Source organism: Bemisia tabaci, chromosome 3, assembly GCF_918797505.1.
Source record: "Bemisia tabaci chromosome 3, PGI_BMITA_v3".
NCBI classification, from domain to species: Eukaryota; Metazoa; Arthropoda; class Insecta; order Hemiptera; family Aleyrodidae; genus Bemisia; species Bemisia tabaci.
Window position 1 is genome coordinate 8,154,981 of NC_092795.1, and position 26,784 is coordinate 8,181,764.

At 41.6% G+C, this 26,784-nt stretch overlaps 1 protein-coding gene across 3 annotated transcripts in view; it reads left to right on the plus strand.

The window, feature by feature from the left end:
- Cdep (Chondrocyte-derived ezrin-like domain containing protein) overlaps positions 1-26,784 on the plus strand; it is a 137,788-nt gene that overhangs the window by 69,214 nt on the left and 41,790 nt on the right. For all 3 annotated transcript variants that reach the window (XM_019044256.2, XM_072297707.1, XM_019044255.2), the window contains 3 exons: positions 16,413-16,540; positions 18,434-18,640; positions 25,869-25,970. In XM_019044256.2, the coding sequence (XP_018899801.2) occupies positions 18,449-18,640; positions 25,869-25,970 (294 nt within the window). In that variant the 5' untranslated portion in view covers positions 16,413-16,540; positions 18,434-18,448. The remainder of the gene's footprint in view (positions 1-16,412; positions 16,541-18,433; positions 18,641-25,868; positions 25,971-26,784) is intronic.

Sequence of the window (26,784 nt, forward strand, 5' to 3'; positions counted from 1 at the left end):
GCCGTAACAGTGGTAACGCTTTGCGGTATATCGATTGATCTACCATTTAAACTCATGGAAAAGGATCGATTATTAGGGTGTCCGCAGCGAACACCCTAATAATCGATTCTTTAACACAGCTCAAATGATGAATTATCGATAATCGATCATTCACGTCTCGCCATTGGGTCGTAAGGAGAACCCGGAGCCCCTGTGTTTTTTGTAAGAAGAGAGCTTTCATGAATTTCGTAACGCTCCCAGGAGTGGGACCTGCGTTACAGGGCGAGTTATATACAGGATGTTCATTCAACAGTTTCCCATGATTTTTGGCATTGTATGAGGGGGGGGGGGGTCCGGGGTTGCGATACAAAGGGAGTATAGGGGCGAAGCCAAGGACAACGTATTGGAATTCGCTCGAAAGTTGCAGTTTTTCGCCAGTTTAACCATTTACTTGATCAAATTAAAGGACTTTTTATTCTTCGGCGATCTTCCGCGGAACTAAATCCGGGCGTACTTTGGAATTTTTACCCGAAATTTTTTAAAAAATATAGGAATTTTTCTCGGAACTTTGGCAAATCGGAATATGTTGCCGGACATCGGAATTATTTCGGCATCTTTTGATAAAATAAAATGGCAGCACCGCAAGGCACGACCATGAATACTACCCTTAGACGGTCTGACCCTTTCAACGAGACTATAAAATCACTGGCTCTCGTTGGGTGGGTGCATCGTGCGAATCCCATGGAAAAATGCGAGATTCTCAGCGCTTGCACTTGAAAATAGGTTGATCCGATGACGGGATGTGGGAATCCTGAAGCTGCGCTTGAGGAAGCCCCTCAAGCTCGGAGGTCGGGCGGCATTCATAATGCGTGATGCTCTTTCTGCTTGCCCTTGCCTTTGCGCCATGAAATGCGGTTAACAGGCGACTCCGCGCGTCGCTCCCTCCGTCTCTGCGGTCGCGATCCACTGCGCTCTCAAGTGGCGGTGCATCCTCTCAAGGACTCCCCGATCCTGAGTCACACGCCCGGAGAAAAGCCTCCGAGTGGCTACCATTTTCCCTGACGATTTAATTTATTATGATTCCCACAGGGTGTCTACGAGTCCGGAATTTCCGGAAAGTCCGGAAATAGTACTGATTTTTTGAGAGCGGTCCGGAAGTACTGAAAAAGTGCGGAAATACTGTAAGATGGTCCGAAATCTTTCCATGTTTTGTAATTTTTGTCGCATTTTAAACGAGAAATTCAAATTTCTGGAATTCACCAATTTTGTCAATTGGAGGTACTGAATAAGTACCGAATTTTTCTACTGAGAAAGGTACTGAATTTCTAGGGAATGTACTGAAAAAGTACTGTAAAAGTACTGTTTTTAGGTCAGCCTACCTTGTTCCCAGGAAATGTGGTGCCAGGGTGTCTACTTCCGTGCCGAGGAAAAACGCCGTATAAGCCTGTAGACGTTGACAGATTTCCTTCACTAAAAACAGAATTTACTGGAAAATGTCGGATTTTTTTTCCTCGAATTTTTCAGGTAATTTTATTCGCAATTTGATCTAGAATATCTGAAAATTTCACGGAAAAAGGTGCATGTCTCTCCTCAAAAATACATCATCTATCCAGAGAGATTTGGCAACTCTCGAATCAGGGTGTCTACAAGTCCGGAAATAGTGCTGATTTTTCTAGGGCGGTCCGGAAGTACTGAAAAATTGCGGAAATTCCGCTAGAAGGCTTGGTATTTTTTTCATTTTTTTTGTAATTTTTGTCGCAATTTGAACGAAAAATTCAAATGTTTGCAATTTTTCGAATTGAGTCAATTGGATTTACTGAAAAAGAACTGAATTTTTTTCTTGAAGAGGTACCGAATTTCTTGGGAATGTACTGAAAAAGTGCTGTAAAAGTACTGATTTTTGGCCAGCCTGTTTTAGTAGACATCCTGCGAATATTCATACGGCGTTTTTCGATAGCCTGGCAGTCTACTAGTCTGGAATCTCCGGCAAGCCCGGAAATCGTACGGATTTTTCAAGTGCGGTCCGGAAGTACTGAAATAGTAAAGAACTTCCACTAGAAGGTCCGGAAATTTGTCCTGCATACCACGCATGTTTTTTAAAAAAGCCTGGGAAGCAAGCAACCCCTGCGCGTTGATTCTTAGATTAGTATTCGCCATCAAGATTTTCCTTAAGCAGATAATATGAACATCAGGAACACTTTTCGGATTAAAAAGTTGAACATGCGCCAAAAATCGGCTGAAAGATGCAAAAAATTCGACAGTTAATTCGAAGAAAATCTTGGGAAAGGAGGTAAAACATTAGTTTCTCAAGAAATGAGCTCTTAGAAATCATGGAAAATCCGGGGAGTAGCATGACCGAGAATTCTAGAGAACATGCATGCCATACTACCGGACTAGAACCTCAATGGAAGGTTTTTCGCCTTAGAAAAAGTCAACATTCAGATGAGTCTGATTGTTTGTACCCAAGGTATCGTTCATATTCCGTTTCTGGAAAATGCTGATATCGATCAACAGCGATTAATCGCAAAGTCGGTCGTTTTCGTTGCAGCACGAGTGCAAGTTTGTTTCGCCGAAGTTGGAGACGAGGAATGCCGCATATGTGTCGCGTTTTCATAAAGACCTATTTATACATAGTTCTAGGTATAAGAAGAAAAATAGGGCATACAAAGAATCATCAAATGAAAGGTTTCCTGTGATTTTCATGCACTGGAAAAAAAACACATCGGATCTAGAGTTCAGAAAAACATCGACAAGAAAAAATACTCTTGATTAAATCGGATCTTTGCTTAAATCAAGAACCAAGCCTCTTAATTCGAGCGAATTTCCTTTCGATTTAAGGAAAAATCTGATTGAATCAAGAGTATTTTTTCTTGTCAATGTTTTCAAGAGTCTGGACTCCAGATCCAATGTGTTTTTTTTTTTTCCAGTGTGCTTTGAATTGTTGACTGAGAAAAAAGTTGAACCCAAGATGCGCCAATTGAGCAAGGAGTTTCGGTTTGTAACGCTATTTTCAATTAATCCATAGCTTAATCAGCGAAACTTTTAATCCTCTTCAACATTAACGATTCTGCAAATTACGTTTGACAGACCTATTTTTCAAAACAGATAAATTGTTGATAATGATTCCCAAAAATTAAATCGAAGAAATGTCCTTTCTGCACACAAATTCTCAATCGCCAGAGCTTAAACTATCAACAGTCGGTGCGATGAGAATCAAAATTCGGTCGTAAAAGTCTTACGTTATTAGTACGTCTAACGAAGTTTTGATGCATGTAAACCGCCGGTTCCTACAGCCAAACACTTTCTACAGTTAGGATACAAGAAGCAAATGTGTACTTTGACGAACCTCACAGCTCAGCCAATATAAAACACCATGCTCCGTTTCATACGACCTACTTTTTTTCTCAGTGAGTTTTTTTTTTGTTTTCTCCTGGCCACGGACTTACCTCGAACCGTCCACTGCCTGCATTTCCCTTAAAAGGGCGGCTCATCGACTCTGTTTTCGATCAATTTAGCATGAGCTTGGGAACCTCAGGCGCAGCGAGGCGCCGACTCCAAAAAAGGCGCCAAACTTTCGAGGCTCACGGAGATTTGGCCATTAGCAGCTTAGAGCGAACAAAAAAATGCCGAATACCAGAACCCTAGCCATCCGGGATGCGCTGGCGCCAGAGAAACTACGGTAAAAATCGATCACTAAGGTGTTCGTGGCAAACTTTAATCATTATTTTTCTATAGGTTTAAATGGGAGATCAGTCGATTCGTCGTAAAGAGCGACACTTGAATAGGTACCTACACAGGGAAATTATTGTCATCTCGATCATTTTGCCACAGAAAAAGTGTGCTGCACTCTGATTGGCCGGCGAGTCTCAGCAAATGCCTTTCCACATGGTAAAATGAGCCATTATCGGGCAAATGACAGGGTGTCTACAAGTCCGAAAATAGTACCGATTTTTCAAGGGCGGTCCGGAAGCAAAGACATTGTCCGGAAGCACCGAAAAAATGCGGAAATTATGCAAGAATGGCCGGAATTTTTTTCATTTTTGTCGCAATTTGAGCAGGAAATTCAAATTTTTGAAATTTTTCGAATTTCGTCAGTTGAAGGTATTGAAAAAGTACTGAAATTTTCTGTTGATAAGGTACTAAATTTGTTGGGAATTTACTGAAAAGGTATTGTAAAAGTACTGATTTTTGGCCAGCCTGTTAAAGTAGACACCCTGAATAATCGATTCTTGTCCGGCATCTCCGAGAACCGATACAATTCTACAGGTTTAAATGAAGGGAAAACAATGTTGCCAAGTTGCTGGATGGCGGACGTGCATCCGCAACTCTGCCGTGTTGAGGAAAAACGCCGCATGAACCTTCAGGCGTTGCCAAATTTCCTTTCATAAACCGCGAATTTTCTACCTAGTAAACTTATGATTATTTTCTTCCCAATTTCTCAGAGGATTTTGTCCACAATTTCACCTAAAGATTCTAAAAATGGAAAGGAAAAATGGACCGCGCTAAACTGAAAGGAACCAAGCCACATCAGCTATTGCCAAATTTAATCGGGCAATTTAATTGATTACATGAGAACGGTTGTGCGGATTTTTGTGCAAATTTCAGTGAATTTTCTCGATAATACGAAGCAAATTTCTTAAAATTTTCAAAGGAATCTGCGTAGACGTTCTCGCGTAAAAAATGTAATTCCCATGTTAAATCTGGCGATAGCTGATGTGGCCTGGTTCCTTTCTGTTTAACGCGGTCCAAATATTCATAACTTCTCTCGAAAATAAACATTTTGTCGGGGTAAATTTGGCAACTCTCGAATGTTCATACGGCGTTCTTCCCTAGCGCGAACGCGGCGACCGCGATCTTGGCGGCGGGGACCTTGCCCCTGCGAATCCAATCCGACGGAACGTGGCCGGTGCCGGGTGCATAGCGCATAGCGCGGTGACGTCACCTTGACTTAGACCCGCTCGGGCTTCGGCTCGAGCTAACACACTGACCTATTGCTCCACATCGGCATCTCCGCTCCGCATCCCGCATCTGATATCGAGAAATTCTCTAGCTTCCGTCTCCGCATGCAGACGCAACTCCCGCGAGCTTGAACGTGTGAAAGTCCTGGTAGGGAGGGCATGAGGGAGGCTAAGAGCTCGGACCACCTGCGCCGAGACGATTTATCATAGGAATCCTGCTTTGCAAGGTTGCCACAGTCGGGGAAATACCTTGAAATGTCAGGGTATTTTAAAAAGTCAGGGAAAATGACGGCAATGTCTGGGGTTTGCACTGAAAAAAAAACTCCGGCCACGGGAGCCGGAATTACGGGCTGTATAGACATACCGGCCGTTCCGGGCTCAAAGGCCGAAAATTCCGGCTGCTGGAGGCGTAGCTTCGATTGCTCCGGGTTCAGAGGCCGAAGCTACGGCTCCAGCAGCCGGATCTCCTTTAAAAATCTCCTTTATTTGCCTTTTTGGGTGTGAGGTTTCGAACAACAAATTTAGCCTGAAATTTATTTCAATTGTGTTTTATTAACCATCTGTCATATCTTCACTTGTCAATGAATTTCACCAGCACGTGTTAGGTAACTCAGGGAATTGCATTTTCCAAATTCCGTGACAGCCCTGATCGTAATTGAGTGAGGCAAAAGTTAGGTTCGGAGATCAACGCTACTTTTCGCCTCGTGATGATTGATGTCCATCTTGTAGAGCAAAAAATTAAATAAAATTCGCCTTATGATGACTGATAAATGTCGGAGTGAGCACTTGCTAGGCGAATTTTTGCAAAGTACATATAGGTTGAAGGGCTGTTGGGACCGATTGCTCAACTTTTTGGTCATGAGTCGCAATATTAAGCAAATCAGAGTGTTAACCTGCGAAAGTAATTTTCTACTCTACAGGGAAAATGACAGTGCGGGGTCCCTAAAATATATGATCTCTTTGAGGAAAATGAGTTCCAAAGCGCCTTCAATTTTTCGTACACGCAACACAGCCATCCCTAGAGCACTAATAGTTGTATCAAGGCGCTACGCTATCTTCAACTTCAAACCGTGAGCTTTCACGCTTCAGGTTGAAGGGTAATGAGCTTGACTCACCTGCTCATCGAAGATTCTGAAACAATCCTTTTGAGGACTTGTTTTTGAGTTGATGGAATTTTCGTTTCAGCCTGATGTTCGATCGGGACTAATAATGCAATCGAGTCCCAAGTATCTATAATCTGATGAGTTGCGAGTCGAATTCTTCGAGGTTGACTGGAGACATTTTTAAACGCTTCGATGAGAGCTATCGTTTTTTCTTTGTTGTTTTTTTTTTCATCTGTTGCTGGTGCGTAGAACGCTATGCTGCAGAAATTAAAAATAAAACGCCTCCCCACAGTAAATAAATTAAAGCAAAGTCTCAGTCATTCCTTAAACTGTCTTTTTTTTTAGAAAGCCCCATATGGTTCACAACTTTACCTTGTGAATAAGGGAGGATCATGGAAGCTTTGAACATCGCAGCATAAAATAGAACATTTCAGCAAATCTCGAGTTTGATCAATTGTTTAAATTTTAATCAATTTTATGGCGTCTCGGGAGAATTTTTGCAGTCTAGACCCCCGCCCGCCCCTTCTCAAGTCTTCGCTGGTAACGTTGCACGGTGTCAACGATCACGGTGTCAACAAATCTAAAACCTGATCGTGGAGTCAACGATGATTGACGTCGTGCTCAAGCAGTAAAAAGTCAATACGGGCCCTGAGCATGGTGGCAACGATCACGGTGTCAACCAACAGAATAATATCTTCCTCACAAGTAAAACCAAAAAAATATGTCTCCAGGAGAGGTTTGGATAATTACAGTAGGCCAGGTTAGGTAAGGGTTGAAATTAGGTAGGGTAAGGTCGGGGAAGTTTGCCGCCCTTTGGCTGTCGTGCTCAGTAAAAACGCCGTATGAACATTCGAGAGTTGCCAAATTTCCTTTAAAAAAAATGTCTGTTGTGGCAGTTTAAGACTTACATTACTTTTCTGCCATCGCACCTTACAAAACGACGGATCCCATCGGGAAATCTAGGTGCACTATTTTCGATTTTTTACTGTCACAATGTCTATGCACGGAATGTTGGTGAGGGAAACGCGTCGATTAATACCTGACATCTCGTCCATCGGGGTTTCCTCGATTTCACCGGACAGAGCATCATTCCGCTCGTCGCTGAGCCGCGCTAAACGTTTTTTCGCCCTCGAAACTCGTCCGATTATCGATATTTCTCCATTTAAAGCTACGGTAAAGAATCGATTATTAAGGTGTTCGCTGCGAACACCCTGTCTATCGATCCCTTCCATAGGTTTGAAGGACAGATCTATCGATTTATCGCAAAGCACGCCACGCCACTGCCTCCAATCCGGGCCCGACACCAATCACCGATCGCGCGCAGCGTGTCAGGAATCTCCGGTGACACGAGATAATCCGCCTGAATTAGCCTTAATCGCCAACAATGTCAAACTAATTGTTGCCATGGAAACGTTGCGAAATGGAGCCGCCAAAGCGAGCGAATTCCGTCCGTCACCGATGGAACACCGATGGAAAAATCGTGCTTATTTTGATCGTCCACGTTGCAAATAAAAGCCGAACGATGAGCCAGCCGCGAGCCTCGATAGATGAGCGTGAAAATCGCGCCGGACGCGCAATTTTCACCTCGGGTGGCTTTATCGACGAGATAGCGGCTCGTTTCAGCTTGAACTTGCGAACGCACAGTGGATCGAGTCAATTAGAGATGTCGGACATGAAATTTTGGACTAAAACTACAAATTCTCTACAAATCTCTTGACTGGGGCCACACGAGCTTTGTTAAGGTGGTTAGCGCAGCGGGGGCGCACACTGAATCGAGTCAATAGAGGACGTCGGACTAAATTTGAAAACTTTAAAAGCTTGTAACTCCGTTTATACAAAATTTGAAGGTTCTAAAAGTGGTTTGATTGGTTTTCCTCGTAAAATTTTCTCCTGGAAACACCCGTATAAATTCAAAATGTGGCGAAATAAACATCAAAATTTGCAGTTTTTGTTGAACATTTCATGTCCGACCTCTCTGTTTGACTCGATCCAATGTGCGGCAGCGCACAGTAGATCGGCTCAATAAAAGAGGTCGGACACACAATTTTTGACTAAAACTGCAAATTTTGATGTCTATTCCGTCACATTTTAAATTTCGAGGGATGCTTTCAGGATAAATTTTCACGAGAAAACCAATTGAACCACTTTTAGAACCTCAAAATTTTGTATAAACGGAGTTATAAGCGTTTAAAGTTTCCAAATTTTGTCCGATCTCTTCTATCGACTCGATCCACTGTGCGACGTGGGCAATCCTGCGGTGCTAAGTAGAGTCCCTTTATACCCAGAGTTAAGACAACTCACTTTTGGTTGGGCCAGGGTTGGGCTGAAAGTGGCCTAAAAAAAATCCAATTCTGATTGGTTCTCGCTCATGGAGGCCGAAACGAGTGCACCAAGATGGCGGTACCTCGAATGTGAACAAGAATAATGAAAATATTACCTAATTGTGGTTTATCAAGAGTAAATTGTTATTTCCATCGGTCCAAAATGAAAATAGATTAAGAAATTATTCACAAACCAATCCCATTTTCTTTTTAATTGATCAATTTGTTGATGTTGTTGTTTTTGTGTGACAGACATCGCAGGATTCCTGATCCTTATCCCTCAATATCGTTCGTTTGGGTGCACTCGTTTCGGCCTCCATGGCCAGCCAAGGCCGGCTGCCAGTCAGCTGATAATCGAGTTGTCTTAACTCTGGGTATAAAGGGACTCTAGTGCTAAGGAAGAACGCCGTATGAGCATTCGAATGTTGCCAAATTGATCGCGACGAAATATTTGTTTCTCGGAAAGTCTTTAAATTTTTTTCCTCAAATTTTTAACACTAGCCAGATTAAATTCTGGAGAGTATTCTCTGAATAGTAACTTTTAAAAAATCCGCAAATATCCGTGGAAATTCGAATTTTACTAGGTAAAATTTTGCCACGTCGAATGTTTATATGGTGTTTTTTTCTGAGCACAGTAGAATGATTGGAGTTTCAGATTTTCCGCTGTCTTCGAAATTGGAACAGTGTGGTAATGAAGTACTAGACAGCGCAATAATTTGACGGATTTAACTAGAATTAGTTCAACTGTATGTCACGCTGCCTTAATTGTGGATATAGAGTGCGTTTTATTTTTCAACAAAAATCTCAACATTCTGTCACCATGAAAGTTTGTCTGAATTTTCGCTGGATTGTATATTCGCAAAATTTCAAACCAGATTGTTTTTTAGTTTTCTGGGGGGAAAAAAACTGTAAGAAAAAACTAGGCCACGTCCGATATAGTTAGGCTGATGTTAATTAGATCCGTCTTATGGAAGCACCACAAGATATGTTTCTCCATCAAACTTTCATGTAGAACGCGTGTAATGTGTTTAAAACGATCTACAATCAGCTTGCAAGCGAAAAACTAGCGTTTCTACCGTAGATCGGAGTCAGTGTCAATGCAAAAAGGGCGCCTCGTTTCCTTTTAAATATAATTAGACATCAGAAATTGGGCAACATGGAACGTAGTTATAGGTTCAATCTGGTTAATGCCATTCAACTAATTGCCCCGCGGTGCAAATAGAATTTGATTAGCTCGAACCCTATCGCGGATGCTGACCTTATCGGTAAAATTTGCGCTGACCACGCAATTTTCAGTTACGCCGTTTCCGAAATCGGCCCTCGTTTGAAGCGTTGGCACATCGGTTTTAAAGAACCACCACGGGAAAGCTGAGCCTTATCAGTTGTGCAGAAACGACTTATCAACTTTTCAGTGCCGTTCAGAATGTGCAACCTATATTGTAAAGGGGATTGTAACCACCTTCGAAACTAGAATACTGTATACTGCCGTGCTAAGGAAGAACGCAGTATGAGCCTTCAAACGTTGCCAAGTTTCCTCTGATAAAAACCGAATTTACTGGGAAACTTGCGAATATTATTTTCCAAAATTTTCAGACAATTTATACGCAATTTAATCTAAAATATCTGAAAATTTCAAGAACAAAGATGCACGAATATTGTCAAAAATACATGTTTTATCAGGGGAAATTTGGGAACTCTCGAATGTTCATACGGCGTTCTTCCTTAGCACGGCAGTATTCTCGACCACATGCTCGTCAGCACGTCGTCACGTCGAGGTCATACGAGAATCAGGGAGAAGGACACTGAGAAAAAACTATGGCTTATAAACCTATTAGAGGTAAATATGGAACACCACTAATAGTAGTACCTGCTACATATAATAATATGCACATTACTGACCATTGAAGTCTGCGGATGGTAAGAGGGCCTTAATTGACGTATACAGTATACTTTGTGATTGGTTCAATGTCTTGGTAAGCACAATAGTTTTTTACGATTAATCAATGTTCAATTTAGCTCTAATAAGTTTAAATACAAACATTAGATTTTTTCTCATGGATTAAGGATGTTCAGGGATGTCCATACCTTCAAATGAGATGCTTGGATGACAATGCGCACTAGTGCAGTTTTTGAAAAATTGAAATACTAATGATTTCAAGTAAAACTAGTTTCAATGCATATTGAGAGCATATGCATATGCGTAGAGAGATATGCGACGATAACTCGGGCTGCCTCGCGAAGCTTTTACGTCGTTTCTGCAATGAACGTCCCGATGATTGTTGCCTCTGCGTCCGGCCGCGGACCTCGGATCCGTTCGACGAATCAGCATGCAAACGCGGCAACAGGAAAACTCCCATTAATAATTGCAGCTAATCATCTGTGTCAAGTGCTTTTTCCCTCCTCTCTGAGTAAAGTTGCCCGATTGTGCAATTATATGCCGATATTTACAGGTAGGGTTGCCACAGTCAGGGAAAATGACGGAAATGTCAAAAATGACGAAAATGTCAGGGGACATTTGTTATATCACCTTCACTTGCTTTCTAGAATATGTTTGAGATTTTGAACAAGAAATTTTGCCTGGAAACTATTCTCAATTGGACGTATTTCTGTTAAACGGAACTAAGCGCCAAATTGAGTTCCTTTTGAGGATTTTAGAATCCCGGATATCGCGTTCTGTCAAACGGAACTAAGCGCTATGGAAAAGCATTTCGAGTATAGGACGGAACGAGCTTCCCTTTCCGCAACACCCGCCAATCCAAACCCCCCCCTCTCCCTTCCTCCCCCGATGACGCTTAGTTCCGTTTGATAGAAATACGTCCAATTATGCCTTCTTAACCATCCGTCAGATCTTCAATTGTGAGGAAAGTTCAACAAAATGTGTCAGGGAAATCAGGAAAATGTCAGGGAATTTCATTTTCTAAATTCTGTGACAACCCTGACATGGGTTTAAATGGGGGGGGGGGGGTGCTGAAATTGCCGCACTATCTGGCAACTATGTCTCAGAGCCTCGGCTCGGTCCCGTAAAGTCGGTGTTGCTTACTTACTCCCGCGCCCGAGTTATTCCCGCACCCCCTCCCCCTTCTCCCTGAGGTACCCTCTCCTTCTCGTCTGATGCTCCGCGGAAATTATTCGTTGATTCTCCCAAGTTTTCCTTCGGGAGTGGCTCCCCAATTTCTGGAGTAGAGTGAAGTGTTACATTAATTAGCCGAAAGCAATTAGCGCGAAAATAACGAGCTAAACTTGGACAATTAATGAAAGCACCGCCGCGAAAAACAGGGTGATTCACTGTATTCTGACTGTTGTACCCACCGAATCAATCCTAGATTCTGTGGAAAATCCGTGCAATTGCTCAAAAAATTGCCTTTGAATTGAATGTAAGCTGTGTTCGAAACTCACCGCCGAGTTTCAGGAGTCATGTGGCTCACCAAGCTCGATTTTTAAGGGCCAGACTTTTTGCCTACGTATAACGGCGTACTTTGTGAAAAGTCAGAATCCGGTGCCGTGCGTCGAAATTTAAAAAAAATCGCCAAACAGAAAAATTAGGATCCTCTTTTTGAGGGGGTGGGGGCAATTTTTATGGGCCACGGTGGCGCAGAGCCTTCATTTTTTAGGCGCCATGACCGATTTTTCGGGCGCATTTGGCACGTTGGCGCCTGTGAGTTTCGAACACAGAATGCAAAGTAATAAACCCGTCGTTTTTTAGATGGAAGAACGTAACTACACTATGAATTTGCGAATTTTTGCTCTCAAATTGTATTTTTTGAGGAAACTGTCAGACGTTTCTCATCGAGAATTTCACCGAGTTCTCCTCTGATTATACGTGAACGTCAGAGAAATTTTGGATGAATATTGCTCAGTCGTGTTTTTGTAAAATATCTAAATGCCCAAGTCAATTCTGCAATCTTGGAATAGAGTTATGTTCCTTCGTTCGGGAAACCGTCGAGTCGCCGGCTGTCTTCCCTCAAGTTCCCTCGATCATCGCGTCACTCGTAAGACTGATTCTCCTTCATTTCGATGGCTATGCAATTGTAGCTACTTTGATTTGAATTTGTCTGATTGCGCTGTTGCTTTTCATTTTCCTTGTCTTCATCGTCTATCAATTTCTATTATCAGCCCGTTCCATAAGTTGTTCGCAGCAAGCGCTGTTTCGGCGTTTTGCTGAAATTAAATAGCCGCAAGTAGCTCGCCATAATAAATTTTTCCAAGTTTCCAGGGGCCAAGCCACATCATCTGTTGCCAATTTAATTGGGCAACTTAATTTTTCACGTGCGAACGGTTGTACGGATTTATGTGTTAATTTCAAGGAATTTTCTGTGTAATACGAAGCAAATTCCTTAAAATTTTAAAGGAATCCTCCTAAACGTTCTGTTGTAAAAAATTCAATCGCCCAGTTGAATTTGGCAATAGCTGATGTGACTTGGTTCCCTTCTGCTGAACGCGGTGCAATAGTCGCAGCCCCTGAAAACCCCTCGAAGTCCCCTGAAAAATGAGTTTTCATTTTGCGGAAGAGATCACCCCATATTCGAAGAGGCTGTACTTGTTGCTGCGGCGGTGCGAGGAGAAACCCAATATCCGCCTTATTGCTCTCCGTACAGCGCTTCACCGCGCGCGCTTCTTTTGGCCATCCCTCCATTCCCTCCCGGTCATGACCCGTGCCGTGCGGAGCCTTATATGGGCGCCATGACGGGGGGCTGGAGGGCGGGGGGGGGGGGCTGTTGGCTTTGCACCGTAACAGATTGCCGATCCATCCGAAAAAGGAAGGAATCCGTCATTACCGTTCCGCGCTCCAACTTATGATCTTACCTTACGCCTCCTCCTCGAGCTTTGCGGCACGTACCGTCGTACCGTGTTGTTCGGGTCCGGGTCGGGCGGCCCGAGGGTTGTCGGATGAACGGCGAAACACGGCCACGGCCGTATTCGTAGTCGACCCTCCCCGCCTAACCCCGGTCTGACAGACTCGGGCCGTTGTTCAACTTCTCGAGTTAGGTCAGATAAAGACGCATTGCAATTGGAAATCCGAAGTAATAGGTGGAGGGGAAGTTGAAAGAAAGAAGAAGACGACGACGACGACGACGATGGAAAGGAAGAGGAAGAAAGAGGTAGAAGAGGAAACAGAGGGAAAAGAAAAAGAAGACGAAGATGGAAAGGAGGAGGAAAAAAAAAGAGCACTGGAAAAAAAACACATTGGATCTAGAGTCCAGCTCTTGAAAAACATTGACAAGAAAAAATACTCTTGATTCAATCGGATTTTTGCTTGAATCAAAACGAAATCCGCTTAAATTAAGAGGCTTGGTTCTTGATTTAAGCTTAGATTCTGATTGAATCAAGAGTCATTTTTCTTGTCGATGTTTTTCAAGAGTCTGGACTCTAGATCCAATGTGTTTTTTTTTTCCAGCGAGGTGGAAGAAAGAGCAGAGGAAAAAGAGGAGAGAAGGAAAATAAGAACTAGGAGATTAAAAAGGTGAAGCAGAGGAAAGAAGAACAACATCCAAAAAAGAGGATAGAAGGGGAGAAGAGGAGGAAAGAGCGAGGGGAAGGAAACGGAAGAGAAGGGAGGAGGAGGAGGAGGAGGAGGAATAACAAAAAGCCAAAGCAGAAAAGGAAGGATGGTAATAAGATAAAAAAGGAGGCAGAAGAAGAAATTCAGGATAAGTAGAGGAAAAGAGCAAAAAAGAGGAAAGAGAAGGAGGAATAGTAACATAAAAAGAGGGAAGAATAATAAGGAGAAAAAGAGGAGGGAAACGAAGGGAATGGAATGGAATGGAAGAGGAGGAATGAAGAATAAAAGGGAAAGACGAAAGAGGAAGACGAATAAAATATATTTTTCCATCTCATTTTCCTCCTCCCTCTATGCTTTTTTCGTTCTCTTCGGCATTCTTTTCTCTTCTTCCTCCTCCTCCTCCTCTTCTTCCTCCTCCTTTCCCCATAGTCTTATCACTCCTTTTTATCTTCCATTTTTCTTTTTTCCTATTTTCTTCCTCCTCTTTTCTTTTCGGGAGGACTCATTAAAGTGATTCCTTTTTTCGATGCTAAGTCGAGGATCACTCCGAAATTCCCTCACTCTCTTACTCTTAATGTAAACCGAATGAGATGAGGAGGTGTATAAATCTACGGTCCCCCGTATGTTTTTCACTCGTCCGTCGTTGATTCGTTGGTGGAGAAATGCGGCGGCGACGGCGACAAATGGCCACCATCAGAGATCCTAACTGTTTCCTCGCTTCAAGTTGGGTCCTCGTTAGCGGGAAACCGCATAGCGCCACGACGACGACACGACCAGTGCCGAGTCGTGAATCATCGATGATGGATTGTTCCGCATTTGAAGCTATGCTAAAGAATCGATTTTTAAGGTGTTACTTGTGAACACCCTGATTATCGATCCTTTTCTATAGGTTTAAATGACAGATAAATCGATTTATCGCAAAGCACGCCACGCCTCTGGACGCGACGAGGAGTCATCCGAATCGCTTCTGCCATCGCTACAGCCAATTGTCATTCTGGCGTGCTAAGTAAGAACGCCGTATGATCAATCGAGAGTTGCCTAAATTCCTCCCATAAAATGTCTATTTTTGAGGCATGTTATGAATATTTTATCTTCAAATTTGCAGATGAAATGGCTCTAATTACGAAGGAAATTCTTTGAAAAATTGAACGGAATATATTCCCAAGTTTTCTTATAAATTCGTATCTGATCAAAGAAAATTTGGCAACTGACGAAGGTTCATACGGCGCTTTTCCTTAGCAATTCAGTATTGGTCGGTGAAAAGTCGAATATCAGCCAAAAAAGAGTTCTCAATTTTCCAATGTACGGACTAAGCGCGGAAAAACCAATAATAGGCACGGATTTTGAAAGGCAATTACAGGAACTTGGAATACTCACGGATTTTTTTGCGGAAAGGAAATAAGATAAGAGATTTTCGTGATGGTAAGAATATCAGTTATACTGATAAGGGGCTACTAACAATCGAAGGGCTGGTAAGACAAGTGGAAAATTTCAGCTTTAGAAAAATATTCAGTTACTTATGATTTCAAGTTTTCCAATATACTCTGGGAGAATTTACTACCAAAATCCAACTTCTAAGCATCAAAGAGTGGGGTTGAGCTTTCTTTCCGCCATGAGGCTCCATGTAATTTTGAAACTTTCAACACGTATTTCTTGAAGTAGCAAAAACTGCTCATATCCTACTTGACCTCCAAGCTCTTCATTTTAGGTACCTACATACAGATAAGTACTTACCTCAAGGGAAATTCTATAATATGCATAATATAATGGCTGCTATAAGTATGCAGTGTCTTTGTAAGAAACATTCTACAAGGTAGCATATCTTTTTTATCTAAATACTTACATTAAGTAAATTGCATGGTTTAGAAGTTTTGGAATTTTACTGATCATTTAAACTTGTGCTAAGTAGGAAATGTGTATGCCTTTTCTGTCCGATTTATCACAAACTTTTACCTCGTTCTAAGCCACTTCTTAAAATGCTTCTAAAATTTTTAGTCCAGTTAATCTACCATTTTTCTGGGAAAATCAATAGATAAACGGTTTCTTTCCGGAAACATGTTGCAATACCAGGACAACATAACAAAAGTTTACCGGAATCGGCTGACAAGCGACCGCACTGTGTTTGGCGCAATGCGTGAAGTATTCCTGCAGTCTTGTAGGCGCTTATTTGCGTTTTGCGCCGATCAGCGACCGCACTCACCGCGCACTGAGTTTGGCGCAATGCGTGAAGTATTCCTGCAGTCTTGTAGGCGCTCCAATTTTTAAGCATTACAAAATGGGTTTGAGCTTTCTTTCCGCCATGAGGCTCCATGTACTTTTGAAACTTTAAACACGTATTTCTTGAAATAGTAAGCACTGCACTATCCCCACTTGTCCTCCAATAGCCCCTCAATTAAGAACTCTGGTGGAACACCACTAGTATGGTAATTTTAACCAGGGGTTTCCCTCAGCGCATGTGTTAATCACACGCATGCTGGAACATTCGACTTTAAACTTGAGTTTTGTTTTTACAGAATTTGTATACTAATCTTTGATCTTCGTTTTGTTTCAGATGGCCGGGAACCAACAGAAATACAGCGAAGGAAGAAACGAGGTGTTGAATTTTTTCCACAATATCAACTCCGCCGAACATTATGCATCATGAGTCCACCGTTTTCCTAGCTATCACTGACTGCTTAGGTAACTCAATCGGAAATACGTTACATTAATTGAATTGTTCGGATGGTTAATTCGAGTCAATTGATTACTTTAGTCTTAAAATATTTGCGCATGGGTCAGCCATTGACCATGGTCCTTTTTGCAACTGAATGCTCCAGGCAAGCACTGGATAAGTATTTGAAGAGGAGAAGACAATGCAGAGAACGTGGAACGTTCTTTGAGAAACTTTCAGAATGGTTAGCTTCAGATTTTTCTAACCGAGATGGAGGCATTCTTCGATATTTGTCATCTGTGCTGCCGCGCTAAGAATGAACGCCGTATAAGCCTTTAGACGTTGCCAAATTTCCTTTGTCAAGTCATGAATATCCGGGAATATTTGTGAATACTTTTCTTTCAATTTTTCAGCAAATTTTGTTCGTAATTTGATCTGAAGTTCCTGACAATTTCGATGAAAAATATTCATAACTCACCTCAGAAATGAACATTTTATCGGAGGAAATTGGGCAACTCTCCAATGTTCATACGGCGTTTTTCCTTAGCCCGGCAGTGTGCGCAAGGGACTTTAACGAGCGCGTAAGAACGACAACTGCGTGCGAAAGGAAGATTAAGATACAAGTATAATGCCACTGATCGCTTGGGTAAACAGTTATTTCAGTCATTCAGGGTATCCCATGAAATGAAGCCACTGCAAAAGCACTCAATGGACTGTAAAGCATTCAATTCGTGTGCAGATTGAGCGAGGAGGAATAACAGAAAGTATTAAGGATCCACCCACCTGTATTAAATCCGACGCGGCTTAACTGCTTACAGTGGCGTGGCGTGAACAATCGATTATCGATATTTCCCCATTTTAAGCTGTAGTAAAGAATCGATTATGAAGGTGTTCGTTGCGAACACCCTGTATATCGATTCTTTTCCATAGGTTTAAATGGCAGATCAATCGATATATCGCAAAGCATGCCACGCCACTGCTACTTAACCACTCTCGTGCCTCAGTGGCCGGTTTATCGTGGATTTGATGGATTCTCCCGTTCTTTATTTCATGCGGGTCGATTGTTGAATCTTTATCGAATGTATGATCGATATATAGCATTGTTAAGATAGGGAGTTATCGATCAAGGTCATTCGATAACGATTCAACAGTCGACCCGCTGCTATTCTTACAAATCGTGTCTTGAAAGCAAGGAGCCTCTCTATTCTGCTCTGCTAAGGAAGAACGCCGGATGAACATTCGGGAGTTGCCGAATTTCCCGGTTAAAACACGTATTTCTGAGGAAAGTTATGCATATTTTCCCTTGAAATTTCAGATGTTTTGTATTAAATACCGAACTGAATTGTCTGAAAATTTTAAAGGAAAATATTGACAATTTTCCAGTAAACTCGTTTTTGTTAAAGGAAATATGGCAACTTCTGAATGCTTATACGGTGTTCTTCCTTAGCTCGTCAGTACTGACATGAAACTATATACCCTCGTGTAATACACAGATGCCCTAGCCTCATGAAATGTATTTTATTTTAGCCAAGATATATTAGCCAAGAACTATCTAATGATAGAGGAGCAAAACACTACGGAAGCTGTTGGATGGTATTATTAAATTTATTTATAATAATTTATATATATTATAATATAATATTCAATTAATATAGATCAAGGTCATTCGATAAAGATTCAACAATCAACAACAATTTATATATATTATATTATAATATCCAATTAATATAGATCAAGGTCATTCGATAATGATTCAACAATCGACCCGCTGCTATCTTACAAATCGTGTCTTGAAAGCAAGGAGCCTCTCTATTCTGCTCTGCTAAGGAGAAACGCCGTGTGAACATTCTAGAGTTGCCAGATTTCCCCGAAAAAACATGTATCTTCAGGAAAGTGATTCATATTTTTCTGATGTGTTTCAGATCTGACTCTGGGGAATGGAGTTGGACACGAGCATCTCCGTGGCGTCATCTTGCAGCAAACTGCCCCACTCACAGTCCACCCCCGCCGGGGTCGACGGAGGGACCAGAACCCCGCCGACCCCCCCGATGACCCCCAAGAAGGGCGGCAAGATCCTTGCCGTCCGAGTTCAAATGTTGAATGACAACATCACCATCTTCCAAGTTCAGGTGAGCTCCGCATTCCATCCATACGTCCGCCGTTTTTTCCTCTCATTTTCCGTCGTGAACATACTTTGCATAACTTATTACGCCAACTTGTCTCCAGGTTATCTACAAGTCCAGAATTTCCGGAAAGTCCAGAAAAAGTACTGACTTTTTAAGGGTGGTCCGGACGTACAGAGAAAGTGCGGAAATTCCGCAAGAAGGACCGGAATTTTTGTCATTTTTGTCGTAATTTGAGCGAGAAATTCAAATTTTTGAAAATTTTCGAATTTCGTCAATCGGAGGTACTGAAAAAGTACTGAATTTCCTATTGAAGAGGTACTGAATTTCTCGGGAATGTATTGAAAAAGTACTGTAAAAGTACTGATTTTTGGCTAGTCTGTTTTAGTAGAAACCCTGGTCTCCTATGTTTTCATATTCTCAGGAATTCTCAGAAAGGGGATGCTTTTAGGAGTCGAAGTTGAAGACTCGAGCGCGAGGAAGGCTCTTCTCGGTTTCAGTGTTTCAGAATTTCGATGGCTGAAGTGCGGAACCAGTGGCGAGGCGCGAATGATCGATTATCGATATTTCTCCATTCGAAGCCATGGTAAAGAATCGACTATTGCGAACACCCAGTGTATCGATCCTTTCCCAAACGTTTAAACGGCAAATTCCGATAAGCGATGACCGGTCAAAACCAAATATTCATGTTCTATGTAGACGCTACTCTATCAAAAAACGCTTGAGAAACAGAAATTCTGAGTGGTATCGATTTCGGCTCTTCACGAAATCCATTCTCTTTTTAAGCAGTGAAACTTGGCATGCATTTGTGCTCGCTCTTGAACCGTGCCGTCGATGCATTCCGAAACGCCGAAATTTTATTGCCGATTTTGAAGGTTTCGCTCCACGCATTCGGAATCCTTTACCTCATTCTTATTTTATTCGTGTTTCATTTTCTGTCGACTTATTTGATTAAACTTGAATTGAATGACTAATCGAACCTTCGTGCGTCGGTAGAGAACACCTAAAATTATTGATTTATCCAGAAGCTGCATGCTCCTTCATTTTGAGAGATATGCAATTTTAGCCACAGTGAAGTTGAAATAATTGTATCAAGCCTTGTGCCATCAGTGTTACAGTTCTACTGTGAGTTTTTGAAAAACGTTCATTCGTTTATCGAAATCATTTGTCGTTTAATTGATAAAACTTTTCTTACCCCTCCTTCCCTTTTTCTGCTGCGCAATATTGTAGCAAAATTCGTTCGATACCTCGACATTTGCTCCCTGCTGCATTAGATTCATTTTCAAGTGGATCTTCAGCTTTTGCGCAATCGATATTATTCAAATTTGAACCATTCGGTGAATTATTTTGGTAAAATGAAAATTCCAGTTTATATACCAATCATCGAGAAATGTACGTTCCGAGAATCATCTTTTAAAATCTCAAAATAAAATTAAAAGTATTAGTCTCCATTTTGCAACCGATACCAATGTGTCGATATCGATGGTTAATTTAAAACAATACTTTCGAGTTTGTTTTCAAGAGTTTGGAAGATGATTTTCGGCACGATCATTCCTCAATGATTCACCTACAGACTGAAATCTCGATTTTTCCAAAATAATCCACCAAATGGTTAAAACTTGAATAATATCGATCGTTCCCAGAATGCTATGCGCAAGATCTGAAGATCCACTTTAAGCCCTGAATCCGGGCTCGAATGTCGATTTGACGTCGTTTCTCAGCTCCCGGTGGGCTGTGCTGCCGTGATGGCAAAGAGAGCAGTGTCATATTTTCGAAATCAAGTTTCCTTCAAAATTCGTCTAATCTCTCTCCGAAGAAAGCACTGAAATAGCTAAAACAGCAAAGTTCATCTTAACTGTCTAAAAACGAGACTTATGAGAAAGCCGTAATGGCGCAAAAATGACGTTGTTTCAGGCAAGACAGCAGTAGGTAACATTATTCTTCCAGAGAGTCGACGATAACAGTGCTTTCAAGTAAAGTGCCGTCCTCCTCTGCCAATTTCTGACCGGCGAATGGGTTTGGTGTGTCCAAAACGCAACCACGAAAGCATGCAGAAGATAGCACTTACGGCCGTCTTGCCTAACATTATAGCCTATCATGAAAGTGAAAAATACCCTTTTTATGTAATTGAAATAAAATCGGTCGATTTCTAATCATCCGAACGATTTCTAGGAGTTGATCGGATGATTAGTATGGCAATTTGACAAAGAACGGAGGCTTCTTTCCATACAATTTTCCAGTCAGACGCTTCTGATCCCGTTTTTTCAAAACTTCACTTTTGCACTTACTGCTCTCTTCGCTATCACGGCAGTGTGGTTCCCCGTGTCGTTCACCGTCGCGCATATTCGATGCGAATATTCGCGCCGAGGGAGGGAAGTCTCACTCAACACGAGTGCCGATGCATAATTGACTAAGGTCAAGGCAAGGCAGTCGATGTTCAGACTGCTCGCCGGATTATATTTCTGCCTTGCTGAGGAAGAACGCCGCACGAGCCTTCAGACGTTGCCGAATTTCCTTTGATAAAACATGGATTTTCAGGGAATTCTGTGAACAATTTTCTTCGAATTTTTTGGAGACTTTGATTCGAGACCAGAGCTATATCATCTGAACATTTCAAGAGAAAATATTCATAACTCTCCTCAAAAATAAACATTTTATAGGAGGAAATTTGGCAACTCTCGAATGTTCTTAAGGCGTTTTTCCTTAGCACGGCAGGTTTCCCCTTGGACTTGTCCTCGGTGCCGCTTGCCGCTGTGCGTTTTCGATGCACCTTAATAATTAATTTAACTTATTTTCCGTTCGTTTCCTTCGTAGCCTTTTGCTAGCCCCCCCTCTCCCCCCATGCGACCCCCGTCTTCCGATTTTTTCGCGTGACCGTATGTAGAGTCTCTTTTCTATTTTTTTTGTGGTCGGCGCTGGACGTGGTCGAAGAGCTGCGTCACGATTTTATGTGCCGTGTAGAGGAAAATCGCCCTAAGAATAATCAGATGTTGCCCATGCACTTCCCATGAAATGCGAAGTTTTAAAGCTGGAACTCGTTTAGGGGGACGCACCTGTCATGGGGTTTTTCTTTATTTGTTCCTACTATTAAATAAAGAAATCTAGGTAAAAAAATAAACTTTGCGGCTCAACTCATTGAAAAATAAACACTGATAACAAAGTAAATAAATATGGATGAAAAAGAAATCAAAGAAAAATGAAAAAAATGAATGAACGAAAATTTATCTATCCTATCTCAATTCATTTTTTAAATTCTTTCTTCATTTGATTATTTTTTATTTAATTTAGTATTTTTATCCATGTATATTTATTTATAGTTTTAATTGTCTTTTTCTTCTCATTTTATTTCTCTTTTCTTTTCTTTTTTCTTCTGTTTTCATCTTCAAAAAATTACCTCTTTTTTCTTGAAATGTACAAGAATCCAGCCGGAACATTTTTTCGACGCAGTCAGCGGGACTCTTCTTGTTCCCCTTAATCAGCACTATTTTTAAGATATCGTCGAGACTAGGGAGGTGTTCTACATGACAACACGATCGCAAAAACGTTCTGAACAATGGTTTCATATAGACGTTTGAAAATTCCTCTGTATGGATATTTAATTATTATCAAAATTATGGTCAACAATTAAAAGAAATATCTAATCCTTGCAAATTTAGAATAACAGCAACCTCACAAATTCACAATATCTTACTCTATATCAAGAATATAAAATCATGGAGTAACGCATAACGCTCGAAGCGCGGTAGCCCCCTAGTTTTTTAAATATTTTCAAAGCATTTAAGGAACGTTCTTGGTTTCATCGGGTGAAGGGCCCCCTCAAAAAAAAAAAAAAAAAAAAAAAAAAAAAAAAAAAAAAAAAAAAAAACTTTCCAACGTCTTTCCACTGTCGGTCTCGGTCTTGGGGCCATTGTGTTAGGAGTGAAGTGAGGGGACAGCCCGGATACAATCGGGGGACACGTTCGAACGTGGTCGCGTCGCGTGTTGGACGAGCGCCATTAGTCATCTTGATGATGTGCTGCGCCGCAAGCCTCCCCTGCCCCCCGAAAACCCCCCTTCTTCCTTTGCTGATGTCCTAGAACAATGGGAAATCGATGCCGGTCCAGGCCGTCCCAATGCGGATTGTGGACACTTACATTGCTCCACCAAAGTCAGCCCTAGCCCTCACCCTCCCTCTCAAGTAAATTCCTCAAACTTGAGCTCATGCTCATTGCAGTGTTATAATTTTGATCCCGTAAGCAAATAAAAATCCACGGAAGATTCTTATTTTATTTTTTTAAGCGTGGTGGTTAAGCATTGCGGCGTCAACCCTCACTAGCTCCTATAACGGAGCTCTTGCATGTGTGAGAGTTTTGCGATATAAGTAATTTTTACCGCGTAAAATTTCGCAAGAAACACGATGGTGCCAATGGTTTTTTGTGGAACGAACGAACTCCAAATCTCAAGAACAGCTATTTAATTAGAACAGCTCAAGTACGGCCTCAACTTAAGTTGAGGCCGTACTTGAGGGAATATGCCGCACGCTACGCTACCCAGAGAGTCCACCTCTACATCTAGTCAAACTCTCCATGCAAAGATGACGGCAACCCTGCTAATGTATTTGTTCCTCCCTATCTTTGCATGGAGAGTTTGACCAGATGTAGAGGTGGACTCTCAGGGTTGCGTGGAATATCCCCTCCAGCACGGCCTCAACTTTGAGAGCTTTTTTTGAGCTTCGGAGTTCGGTTCAGAGAAAACCAGTGGCACCATCGTGCCTCTCGTGAAATTTTACGTAGGAAGAAGTACTTTAATTGAGAATTGGCACGAAAGAGAAACCCTGAAAAACGAATATAAAACAGTGGCGATTCCAGCAAGTTGGCGACGCTGTTAGTTTACCATTTAAATTTTATTGAATATATCGATTCTGGGTGGGACAGGGTGCCTCACCTAGAATCGATTGTTAAGCGTAAACTTAAATGGAGAAGAAAACAGTATTGCCTACTTAGAATCATCGCAACTGGATGTAAATAATGAAGCGCCGCACAGTGGAACGAGCTAGTAGAAGCATACGAACATGAATTTTTCGGCTAAAGTTCCAAATTCCGATGTGCATTTCATCGCAAATTCAATTTCAATGGGTGTTTTTGAGAGTAAATTTCACGTAAAACCCAGTAGAACCACTCTTACACTTTTTCGTCTCATATTTTCGAAAATATAAGCTTTCAAAGTTTCAAGATTTTGTCCGACTTCTCTTATTAACCAGTGGCGTGGCGTGAATTGCGATGTATCGATTGTTCTACCATTTAAACCTGTGGTAAAGAATCTATCATTAAGGTGTTCACTGCGAACGCCCTGTTTATCGATCCTTTTCCATAGGTTTAAATGGCTCAACAATCGATTTATCGCGAAAGCACGCCACGCCAATGCTATTAACTCTGTCCAGTGTGCGCCAAAGCAACATAGAGAAAAAAAAGGAGGTGTTTGCATTTCGGGCATCTTGGAATTTTTTTGATGACGTAGTTCGGTACAGCGACGTTTATCATCGATTTTCTTGGAAATGGTGTGATTTATGAAAAAAAGTCATTCTTTAAAAAGTGCTTAAAATTATATCATGAGTTGATTTAAGCAAAAAAGTGGGACATTATGGTCCGTTTTTCATACTTCGAATTACAGATTTCGCTGCCCAGGTTGTACCGACCTACGTCATAGGGTAAACAAACCTCAAGATGCAAACACCTCCTTTTTTTTCTCTATGCCGAAGCAGGGACTGGCTGCACGCAGTCAGTACTCAGTAGTCTCGATGTTCGAACTCAAGCGTGCGAGAGAGTGAATGAATACTCGAGTGCGGCCGCTTGAATACACAAGATGAATGAAAGAGTGAATGAATGAATGAACGGATGACACAATCGATATGATGGCCAGGAGCCACGACACTCGCAACCCGCAGCCGACGCGACAGCGCGCTTTGTGGGTTTACGGCTCTACGTGTACGTGACGGGCTATCAACGTGGGTGAGGTGACGAACGGAAAATTGAACGTCAAACCGAGAGGAATATCCTGCCGTGCTAAGAAAGAACGCCGTATGAGCCTTCAGACGTTGCCAAGTTTCCTCCGATAAAAACCGAATTCACTGGGAAACTTGCAAATATTATTTTCCAAAATTTTCAGACAATCTTATACGTGATTTATCTAAAATATCTGAAAATTTCAAGAAAATACTTGCATAAACAGGGTGTCTAGCATCAAGAAAACCCAAAAAATATCAGGAATTTTGGACAATCAGGAAAATATCAGGAAAATCGGAAAAATTGGACGTTTTACCAGGAATTTTTCTTAAGCGAATCTCCACAGCGGAGAAAGTCTTACTGATTTTTGCCTACCGTGCCAGGAGTCGAGAAAAATCAGGAAAATATCAGGAATTTTTGAAGTGAAAAAATCAGGAATTTTTTATAAAATATCAGGAAAAATCAGTTAAATGCCAGGATTTTTCAAAATTAAAAAATACTAGACACCCTGATAAATGTTGTCAAAAATACATGTTTTATCAGAAGAAATTTGGGAACTCTCGAATGTTCATACGGTGTTCTTCCTTAGCACGGCAGTATTCTCGACCATGTTTCGTCAGCACGCCATCACGTCGAGGTCATACGAGAATCAGGGAGAAGGAAAACAGAGGAAAAGGGGTAAACAATACCTAAATGAGGGGCTTGGAGGACAAGGCGCACAAGTGCAGTTTTTGAAAAAATTGAAGTACTAATGATTTCAGGTATAACTAGTTTCAATGCATATTCTGAGAAAAATTCGCTCCTAAATTCCAACAAAAACAATTTCTCTGGTAAAAAAATAAAATTGCGGCGGAAATTTTTAAACGTCGCATGGCGCTTGTGATACTCTGGCCGGAAGGTGACGATCTAAGGACGAAAGGCGATATTGAGGAGCTTGGAGGGCAAGGCGCATCATAAGTGCAGTTTTGAAAAAACGGAGACATTAATAACTTCAAGTAAAACTAGTCTTAATGCATATTATGTGAAAAATTCCTCCCAATTCCAATTTTTAAGCATCAAAAAGTCAGTTTGAATTTTCTTTTCGCCATAGTAAGTAGCCATGCAATTTCGAAACTTCAAACACGGATTTCTCGAAATAGCAAAAATTGCACCTATGCGCCTTGTCCTCCAAGCCCCTCAAATATTAATGTTATCAAGAAATATATTCAATCATCATGATTCATAAAGTAATCGAGAGTGTCGTTTTGTTGCAGGCAAAAGCTTTGGGACGCGTCCTTTTTGACCAAGTATGCAAGCAGTTGAATCTCCTGGAGGCGGATTACTTTGGCCTTGAATACCTCGAAGGAAGCACTAGGGTGAGTATCGAGTTCAACCCTTCTTTTCTCTTCAGATTAGAAGAGTGTTGATTAAAGGCCTAGATACACTCGCCGCGATTGAAAGACGAAAGCCAATGGAGATCCTTGATTTCGATATATCGACGTCAATGGATCGAAATTAAGGCTCTCCGTTGGCTTCCGTCTTTCAATCGCGGCGATTAATCGCCGTATGTATCGGAGGGTATGGATTCGATCGACATGAATCGATCGACACCGATTCGATCGACAAATTGTTAAAAAACCGGTGTCGATTCGATCGACATGAATCGATCGAAGAATGAAAACGTGAATCGATCGACATGAATCGATCGACAACCGTGAATCAATCGACAAACCCGTGAGTCGATCGACAAACCCGTGAGTCGATCGACAAACCCGTGAGTCGATCGACAAACCCGTGAGTCGATCGACAAACCCGTGAGTCGATCGACAAACCCGTGAGTCGATCGACAAACCCGTGAGTCGATCGCAACCGTGTCGATCGATCGGTCGATCGATTCATCGTCGATCGATTCTCGTTTTCATTTTTCGAACTATTCATGTCGATCAAATCGACACGGGTTTTTTTAAATTAACTGTCAATCGAATCGGTGTCGATCGATTCATGTCGATCGAATCACGTTTTAATTTTTCGATCGATTCATGTCGATCGAATTGACACCGGTCTTTTAATAATTTGTCGATCGAATCGACACCGGTTTTTTAAAAATTTGTTGATCGAATCAGTGTCGATCATTTTTCAATCGATTCATGTTGATCGAATCCATACCCTCCGTATGTATCTAGGCTTTAA